Genomic DNA, 10183 nt, shown 5'->3' on the forward strand with positions numbered 1-10183 from the left:
CATTCCTTAGCTCACAGTCTCTCCAGACCAGGCTGTCCTGCTGTGTCCCAGCAGGACTCCTCCATCGTGCATTGCCCACTCTCTGATGGGCTGAGTAAGTCCCATCCCGTTCAGAATTGCTGGCTTTTGTCAATTCTTTCTTAGTTTTTTTGCCCATCCCCAAGAAAGGGATCGCCCAAGTCACCCCACTTAGTGTCCTGGGTGGGGTCTGCCTTGGGAGCTCTTGTGAGAAGCAGGGCACCTGGAGGTCCAGCACTTCAAAAGGCTGATTGATCCAGTCTTACCATCCACTGGATTTTAAGTGTGAAGTATGTATAAAATAAAGCCAATGCAATTATTCACCATAGTACATTTTGCTGGATCAAGGCTGAACGATGTAGCACCTTTCTGGTTTTGGTCTCAACTTCAAGTAAAACTTCCTTCTGAGTGGTCTGGGATCCCACAGACCTCCCCAGGTGACAATCTGGTACCAAAAAGCAGAAACAGGTAATATACAATACCCATCTAGTATATGACCACTAGCCAGCACAGCTCATAGATTCCTTGCTGTTGTTGAATGCAGAAAATTAAGTCCATTTGTTATTGCTAGGTTTGATTTTACGCAGCATATATAAAAGCAGCCCTCCTTTTTCGTTGTCTCTTTCTTTTTTTAACAGAAAATGCCCCAAAAACAATAGAGGACGTCGGCAGAAGCAAAACCTAGGCCATTTTACTTCAGATACATCATCCAGAATGGTTTAACTTAGTGATTTTTATACCTACATTGACCATGTGATGTACATTTTTATTATATCTTTTTTTAAAGAATGGAAATATTTATTTCAGAGGCCTTATTTTTGAACATTTTTAGTGTTGGTCTGTATTCTGAAAGCATCAGCTCTAACAGCTATGGACTGTTTTAGTAAGTTTAATTTTATGTTTTTGAACACAGTAGTTCATTTTCTGTATCTGTATCACATGGTTATATAATAGACTTGTGCTTTATTCATGGAATGTAATATTTTTGGGAACACAGATTTATTCCATCAATGGTTGTAGATTAAAAACAAAACAAAAAAACCCCAACAAACCAACAAAAATGTCCACATTACCTAGCAAACAAGGCATGAACTAAAGGTAAAAATGTTTACAGCTTACTTTTCTTATGAGAAACTAGAAAACACTGTGTTTAAATACCGTAGATATTTAAATGTTTTTGGAAGTTAGTAACTGATTTTTTAGACACTGCCTATCGCATGAACTGTGAAGCTGTGTGCTGTGTGTAGTTGTAACATATTTATAAAACGTGAGCTGGGTCTAAGCACTGCCATCTTCATAAGTAATTCCAACAATTTATTTTTAAAGAGCAAAATTATAAATTTCATAATTTGAGAAGTTACTTGGTAGAGCAGATGGCGCAGGTCCAAAAGAAGTAGGTCTTAGTAGATTTAGGTATTGTAAAAATTGGTGTTGAATAATTGAACACAAATAATTGGAATAAAGCCTACTTTATCACTGTTAAAGCTGTTTTAATACTTCTTAAACTTTTTTAAAGAAAATACATGTTTTAACACGTACAATACAGATTGTATAGTGTTTGTGATTAAAATTTAAAAAATAAAAATGAATTAATTACTAGTGCTCTTGCATAGAGTATTTTCAAGAGCTAAAGAAGTCCATCCAAATTAGTCTGCTGGTCATAGTTATATTAATAGACTGTTAGTTGTCGTTTGAAAGATCCCGAGGTAAAGTGTGAATAGGTTGTGTTCAGCTGTTTTAATATGTAGTTTAGGCTTTCAGAATTTTGCATGTAGGATTTAATAATTTGTCCAATAAAAAAAAAAAAATGCTTTCAACATTTTGAACTGGAAAAGCATGTCACAATACAATGTTTTCACTATATTGCCTCTGGTTTAGTGTGTTTATTTGTTACCCTATGTGGTAATTGCAGCAAGCTGAAGACCTGAAGTTGTTTTGCTGGGAAAAACAACCGCGTTCATTTTCCTGACCGCTCTTTGAATTCCCTCAGAGGAAAGCACTCCAGTAACACAAAACCAAAAGTAGATCATTAAAAATATGCAAGTTTGCTTTTGTGCTTAATTAGTAAGTTACTTAACTTTCCCGGATTAGCACTAATAACTTCATCAGTACAGAAGCGTGACCCTTTAAACGTATGTTCCTTTCCGGACATTGCTTCCTAATTTTAGGGGTTTCATGTTGCTGAAAGTATCTGAACAATCATGTGTGGATATTTTGTAGTCAGAAGTATTTGACCAAGCTCCAGGAGCGGCGTTTCACGCCCTACTTTGAGCATCGCCGGAGCCAGCTGTCACCCTGGCTCCCTGCAGCAGCACCAGAGTCGTTCTGGCAGGATCACCGAAACTTTGCCTCCTGCCGACCTGGCCGACGGCAGGCAAAATGGATCGCCGTGAAATCACCTTGGAGGCTGACAAAACCCACCAAAATCGCCTCTCCAGCGTCACTGAGGAGGAAGAAGAGCAAGATGCAGCTTACACGATTGTCACAGTCCTGGACAAAGTGGCCAACATTGTGGACAGCGTGCAGGCGAGCCAGAAGAGGATAGAGGAGAGGCACAGGGAGATGGAAAATGCCATCAAGACCATACAGATTGACATTTTAAAGCTTTCCCAGGCTCACGGCAATACAGGCTACACAGTCAACAAGTTACTGGAGAAAACCCGCAAAGTCAGCTCCACTGTGAAGGAGGTGCGGGCACGTGTGGAGCGGCAGAGTGACAGCGTGCGGAAGGTGGAAGCCAAACAAGAGGACATGCTGAGGAAAAACAAATTCCGGGTCGTAATCTATCAGGTAACCGCGAGCCTAATTTCTTGTAGCACTGTCATTGTGCCACCTACTTGGTAGCCTCTTGTAGGCACCAGTTAATCAGCCAAAACATGCAGTGTATCCAACATGAGGATATATTGTGCTTTCTTTAACATTGAGTTGTGCTCCTCGGTGCCTTTCAGCATGAACCTACTGACGGCACCACACACGGTCTATTATTAGTGTTGGTAGGTTTCTGAGCCAGTCATGTAAGATTAACTGCAGATCAGCAAGGACTATTTGTTGCCTCTCTGAAAGGTAATATGAGGCAGGCTCTGTAAATCTAGTCATACAAACCATGCCTGACATTGATCCCTGTTATTTTTTTCACTGTATTGGGTAGAAGTCCAAATAGCAAAAGTGTTTGCAGGCTCCCTGGAATGCAGACTTACTTCTAACACTAATTTCAAAACATATGGTTGCTTTAACTTGCAGCATTACCCAGGCTTTCATACTGCTCTCAAATTGTGGCTTTTTTCATTGTCTCAGTCTATAGCAGTACATGCACAAACTAGAACTGAAACCCACAAACCCTTCATGACAGCAAATAGTACCTTGCGTGATCTACTGTGGAAATGGTTTAAGTCAGCACTGTTCTTCCAATCGTATTGGGCAAGGAAATCATACTTTTTCATTCATTGACCTCATTGTAGGATGTTCATTGTTCTTCTAAATTATTGTGTTTGAACAGAAATTTCACAAAATGTCATGGTCTCATCTACCTTCATACACAAGGTAGTAGAAGTGCAGGCACCTCGTGGGGTGTATCAGTTGCTAGCAAGTGCTGTGGAAGCCGTTTCTTTAATGGCCTGATCCTGCCATCTGCTGAAACTTCCCAGTTCCCCAAGTCAATAGAAAGTAAGTGTTTAATCTTTTGCCAGAAGCATAGTTTTTCCTTTGTACCAGCGAGTCCCCAAAGCTTCTTTCAAATGAGTCATATTCATCATTAGACATTCTTGAAAATACCAGCCCTCGTGAGTAACGCAATGTGTCCCACCGCCCAGCCTCACACCCGGCTCTTGCATCTGTTTGTACATAAATAACGTTACTTGCAATGAATGGAGCCGTGTGTTTCACCGAGTAGATTCACCGTTGTGTACAGCTGACAAATTCTTATGCATAATCTGGCTTGCTTAACTACTTCATTTTCTAATACCAGGAAGAAATAGCTAAAAAAAAAAGAGAGATAATAGCTGAAGGTAGGAAATGTTACCTCTTTAATGTTATGTTAGTACCATATGGAGCCAAATTGTGCCTCACAGATTTTCTGACTGAATGACTTACTATGGATGTTCAAGTGAAAGCATGGCACAGTTTGGCCTATTATTACAATTATTGCAAGCCGTACCATCATGATGGAGTAGAAAACAGGCACTTTTGCTTTTTCCTTGCAAATAATTTCCCAGCTAAAGGTAATAAATATCTCTGACTCCCCCAGTTAATGGCATAATGCCATTTCATTGATGGGCTTTTATCATAATGTTTGCAGTAGAATCAATGCTTTGAAAATGTTTGTTCTTAAAACAGCATTCATTACATAATGTAAATTTTTCTTCTAGCAAGGCGTGAGTTGTCATTTGTTTAAAACTGTAGTGAAATATAGTGGAAATGGATTTACACAGAGCTATAAAGAACAGCTGTTGCTATATTCAGATATTTCATACAAAAGGTGGCTCTCACAATGCATACATTCTCTAAGAATCACTTCCAGTAGGAGTTTCTGGACTCTGCTAGTTTTGCTGGACAAGAATGACCTGCACCATGTTCTGTATGTTTAATTCTTAGGTGGTACTTTTCAGGGAGGGTAACAGCATTTTTTATTGCCGTCTTTCTAGCTTCCTCTTCCTATGATAGTTGAGAACTGCCAGAAAGAATATGAATTACTTCCTCTTTAACTTCCATCCCTTTTGTAAGGTATGTTGAAGAACCTTTTCCTCTTGCACAGAGGAGGAACAGATATGCTGATCCCTCCAAGATCCAACATTTAACACTTTATTGGAGAAGGAGAGCTGCATTGCTCCACAAAAACTGGAACATGGTAGGTAGCCAAGAGTGTGCTGAAGCCTTAAGGCACAGGTACACTCGTGAAAGTCTCTTTCACACAAGTGCAGTGATTTTCATACTGTTGATTTACACCAGTGTAGGCGTACTGCTGGTGTGCCAGGACCTGAATGACTGAAGCTTGGCTATGATGACTGCAAGTCTGATAATAGCTACAGAATCAGCATACTCCCTTCAATATATTTTACAAATGGGTATAACCAAGTTGTTTACTTGGTAGTTGTGAGTGATAGTTCATCTGTAGTAAGATTTTTTTTCTGATGAACCATTTGGGACATAGTGATGGAGCCAATGACTTGTGTGTAGCCAGCATTGAATGCTTACGTGGGTGAGCGCACGTGGGTTTTAGTCTTAACTTTTGCCAGCACATTGGCATATAAGGAAAAGGGAAACACCAACTAAATCCTAAAGATTTTCTTTCAAGTGGATAGCTTTGTTGTTATCATTGACAGAAGGAGTAGGCAGGTTGAAAAGGATCATTGGCTGGAGGAGATTGTCCCAAGAGGCCTCAGCCATGATGAAAAGAGTTGGCATTAAAAAGAGACAAAGTGATCATCCGTGAGCATAGTGATTAGAGAAATTGAGAGCATTCATTTTTAAAAGGCCATGCGGTTGAGGAAGAGATTTGGTAGCAGGCAGCTCTCCTCCCCAGGCTGATTGCATGATTAAAAGTGCCAGGTTACTTCAGACTTCCTAGCAAGGTCTTTGACCCTGGAGTGCTGTGTGCCCTGAGAGTATAGTAGGGAATGCAAAGAACATTATAGGTTGTGCAGGTCACTGTTCTCTGCTGTTCTGGTTAGTCTGGATAACCAGCTGTGAGAGCTATCATTTCTCTGCAAAGAGCGTCTAACAATTTAACTCACTCTGAGTAAATTATTCAGAAATTAAAGGGGATTTTTTTTTTTTTTTTAAATCCTGAAATAACTTGTTTCATTTGGTTTCCTGCATGTTCTGCAAGTCCTTCTTTGAGTGTGAGTGTACAGTCATCAGAAAGTCCACATTACAGTTACTAGGTTCTTTTCTATTTATGTAAGCACTATAAATGAGTAACAACTTCCTAGGAAGGAATGCACGCCTTTGTATTGCTCGCTGCTGTCTGTTGTTTAAAATCAGTGGACAGTCACAGAGGACATGTCAGAAACCAGGTATGGTTATGGCTTGACTGGCCTATACAACCATGTTACAACTGATTTGTTAAGCCTACGATTGCTCCACCCCACACACGACATGAGGCTAGCAGAAGCAGCCTTCCATTTGCCCCTCATATTATGCATAAATAAATTAAAATACAAGTAGTGTTTCCTGGCCACTGTTCATCTGCAGCATAATGACTTGGACAGTAAAAATTTTGAGATTGAGATGGGGACAATAATTGTAATCTGAAGTGGAAGCACTTCCATCTGAAGCGGCAGTAAAAGTCAAGGTGGCATGAGCTCGAGACGAGGTTGCAAACATAGGCTCTGAAAGACCCAGCGCATGAACTCATCATCCATCCACATGGATGTTTAATTACAGCTATTCTGAGAAAAACCTGTGAGAGCAACCATGACATGAAAGACAGCAAATATAACACAGCTATTTAAAAAAAAGACAAAGGAAACAATCTGAGCCATTGCCATTCATCTGATATCATTTGTCCATAAGAATGGCAGGCTCGGAACAGGCTCTGCAGAACAGATCGTTAGTATCACGGAGTTAAGTAGTTCACCAAGAGCACATTGTGGTAGGTAATTCATATTTGATCATTTTTCAGTTTCGCAGAAAGATGAGAGGTTTTATGCTTTTTCATATTTAGGTACCTGATATCTTACCTCATAACAGATAATCTGGAAAAAAACAGATGACAGTGGATTGTGTTGAAATAGGAAGTGAGGCTTGTGATCGGTTTCTAAAAGGGTCTGCTGCTAAAACTCTTTGTCAACTGTTTTCGTTAAAGACCTTGGCACAGAAAAAGATACTAATATATTATGCTCAAAATGAGGAGCTGTCAGTGCAGAGAAAGACATAGAGACAAGAAACGAAATAATCTTTAGAGCTGGAGTAATGCTAATATAAGGGTACACAGTGTCAATTCCTGTACTTGGCAGAAACCCTTGCTGTTATTTTGTCTTCTGAGGCCCATGGTTTGCAAAGGACAGAAAATGGTGTGTTAATTGCTCACAAGATGACTGAGACCTCACCCCTTGTTGTTGTAACTCTTAAAAAAAAAAGTGATACATGTGCATGAAATGCTTCAGGCAAGGTGTTTCCAAAACTAATAGGGAAACTGACATTGCCCTTGCCCAAATCATTTCAGAGCCCACCTGGATGACCACCTACAGCTCTGATCACCCCTGTTGAAGTAAGTTGTGTTCAAACTGAACAGGTTTGAAAAATGGTTACTGGGCCTATTAGAGGAATGGGAAGCCCTGGTAACTGAGAGGAGACCAAGAGGTCCTAGTTGGGTTTAGTCCATCAAGAAAAGAGGCTAAGAGAGCTTGTGACTGTCAGTTATACATACATGAGGGCACAGATGAGGAGTCCAATAAAGACCTTCGGCAAAAAGATTAAATGGGTCTAAACTGTTCATGAGTCATCCCAGGTCAGAAACCAGAAATGGATTCTTAGTCCCGGAGACATGAGACAAAGCTTTCTGCTAGAACCCATGGGGAGAAAAGAAAATCTAAATTGCTGTTAAAGTGGAGTCTCAAAACTTAATGGGGAAAAAAGGTAGCGTAGGTTGACTACCTGTGCCAGCAGAGCACTGGCCTCAGACACAGAGGCCTCAGCAGCCCAACAACACAAGGGCTCTGTTGGAGTCTTGTGGCATAAACCTTATAAATATTTTTACAGCTGGATCAGGTAATTGCCTTCACCGAGATTACAAAGAATGAAAGAAACCCCACGGTTTTGTCAGAGAGTATAGCAAGAGTCCTTTGTTTGCAGTGTCAAGCTCGGTCCTTCATTTCAAAGTGCAGAGCTGGCCCCGTGCTGTGCAGCCAGCCACTGGCCAAGTGGCAGAGCCAGCGCTGAAGTACTGGAGGTAGCCAAGAAGATCATAAATTACCCGTGATTTTTAGAAAAAAATCACCACTTTCAACAAGCTAAAGAAAAACTATATTCCTAGCGATGTGTTCACAAGGAAAGAGGCGAAAGGGAAATGAAAAAAAAAAAAAAAGTATAAAAAGAGAAGCTGTTGGGCCATTTCTGTGTTCCTAAAATGAAATAGGTTCCATATTTCACAGGGCTTTGTTCATAGCAGATTATAAACTTGATGCTACACCAATTGATCTGGTGTAACTAGAGTTCTGAGACCTGTTCCTTTGTGGTGATCCTCACAAGGGACAGGCAATCATCTTCTCGGGGCTGATATTGATTTTTCTCCATCTATTAACATTGAGTGGTGGAAACAACTGATGTTGATTTACATTTGCACTGGGTACAATTGTTCTGGACTTTGCTTGTTGTTGGCCTGAAGGCTAGCAGAAATGCGTAGCCACATCATGAGCCTTTCGTGTTGTCCTCTCCCCCATGGCCCTAGAGGCTGCCTGGGGTGACTTATCGACATGAGCTGTGGCTGGCCACTGTGGGCCACACGTGTTTTCAGCAATGCCCTTCCTGCCTGAAGCCCAGATTCAGGAATGGACTTGGCTCTGGGGACATGCAGTTGGGCATTATATTCTCAGCACTACTGAAGAAAGCTGAATCTTGCAGTTATTCCTTTAGCACAAGAATAAAGTTCATCAGAACAGTGCAGGCGCAGATGGGAGGGATATGTGAAGTCATTAACAGCAAGCTCAGAATTTGGGACAGGATCCATTTAGCCAGGCATTAGACATCAGTAGTGCAGACATTTATACATTTGGCATGTAGACTCCCTTTAAACGAGCAGAGAGGAATGTATGGAGCCCAAGTCACCTGACCTGTTGTAGACATCTACTTCTGATACATTTTCTAATTTCTAAGTACCTGTTCTCTCTGTTGAGTTTAAATGGTGTCCAGAAGCAAGTTCTTATTGGGATGTGGTTGCTTGGGCAGATGAGTTCAGCAATTCCCCATGCATAGTTGGGTTTCTCTTGTACTTGAGAGCACTTCCTGCACTTCCTTGTGAGGAATAAATGAATGAATCAGAACATTACCAAACACAATTTTTTTGTCTTATCACATCTTCTGATCGCTCTTTCTCCTCTGCTGACAAAGGGTTGGTATCTACAGATAAAATGGAAGTGAGAAATTTCACCCGTTTGATTGCAAACCTGTGGACAGACCTGCAGAGCCTATTCCCCAGGCTAGCTCTGTAAAACAATAGCAAGGCAAAGTCAGTGTGAAGCTTTGATTTTCCCCTGGAGCTGCAGTAGTCCTTTCTGTGCAGCATGTGGTGGCCTGGAGCCAAGGGCTTCTCGGAGTGATGCGGTGTAACTGGGCACCGCTTGCTCGTTGTCTGTAGCTTGCTGCAGTCAGATAATGAGAGAATGAGGAAGGTTTCCTTATAGTCATTGTATACTCCTGGTTAAATTAATTAATTTCTGTCAGAAGTTAAAGAAAAGGGATGTGAATTAGGATTCACAAAAGAGAAATGGGGGGGGCTGATTGTTCTGGCCAGGCTGCTTTTGCATTATATAAAAATAATTGTAAATACAAGCAACGGCACTTGGCCATAAAGTCTTACATGCTGAAGTGTTTATCTGCTTTACTTGATAAGATCCCTTAGGTGTCCTTTGAAAATAATCCTATTTATCTCTCATCTGAGCATGTTTTTGGCCTGATGGCAGAGATTTTGAAATGGCATATTTGCAGAAAAAATGAAGGGATCGCTTGAGATTTATAGAACTTCACTCTTAGCTGTTAGAATAGGAGTAAAAGTACTGAATGATTTGTAATTGGTTATTCATCAGCAGTTTTGTATTGATTTAGAGAGCAATTTCAAGAAGATGTTTTAGTGATTTACCTTGGCTACCGGTTTGAATAACAAATCATTCATTTAACATGCAAATTTATAGGGTTTTTTTAAACATTGCGGCGATGCAGTTTCCTGCCCATACGCTGCCAGTCATTTGCATCACCAGTTGTCATAGACACGGCAGCAGTGCCAGACCAGGCGCTGGGTGGCCTTTGACCATTTTGCTGCTTCGTGCTCCACTTCAGAATTATCAGGTGATCACCAGTCCCATCTGTGCTTATGTTAATCATCACCTGCACCTTCCCTGTCACACATCCCAAGGCTGGAAGATCATTTGCCGTGACCTTTTCCCTGTGCAACACAATGACTCCAAGTTATGGAGTTTCATCTGTCGCTCCTCCCTACTTTTCCTGTGAGCAG

General features: G+C 40.9%; 2 protein-coding genes across 2 annotated transcripts in view; both read left to right on the forward strand.

The window, feature by feature from the left end:
* The window catches only part of LOC104529576 (tomoregulin-1), a gene marked incomplete at its 5' end in the record, with an annotated part of 7789 nt that extends 5908 nt beyond the window's left edge, over positions 1 to 1881 (forward strand). The window contains one exon of the mRNA XM_010173916.1: positions 657 to 1881. Coding sequence (XP_010172218.1) covers positions 657 to 741 — 85 coding nt within the window. The remainder of the gene's footprint in view (positions 1 to 656) is intronic.
* A 516-nt stretch (positions 1882 to 2397) lies between these two features.
* LOC104529577 (caveolae-associated protein 4-like) lies at positions 2398 to 2808 on the forward strand (the record flags this gene model as incomplete). Its single annotated transcript, XM_010173917.1, has 1 exon — positions 2398 to 2808. A coding segment is annotated over exon 1 (411 nt), but the record flags the coding sequence as incomplete, so codon positions are not given.
* Between the last annotated feature and the right edge of the window lie 7375 nt (positions 2809 to 10183).

This window comes from Antrostomus carolinensis, unplaced genomic scaffold (genome assembly GCF_000700745.2).
Source record: "Antrostomus carolinensis isolate BGI_N321 unplaced genomic scaffold, ASM70074v2 scaffold8058, whole genome shotgun sequence".
NCBI lineage: Eukaryota > Metazoa > Chordata > Aves > Caprimulgiformes > Caprimulgidae > Antrostomus > Antrostomus carolinensis.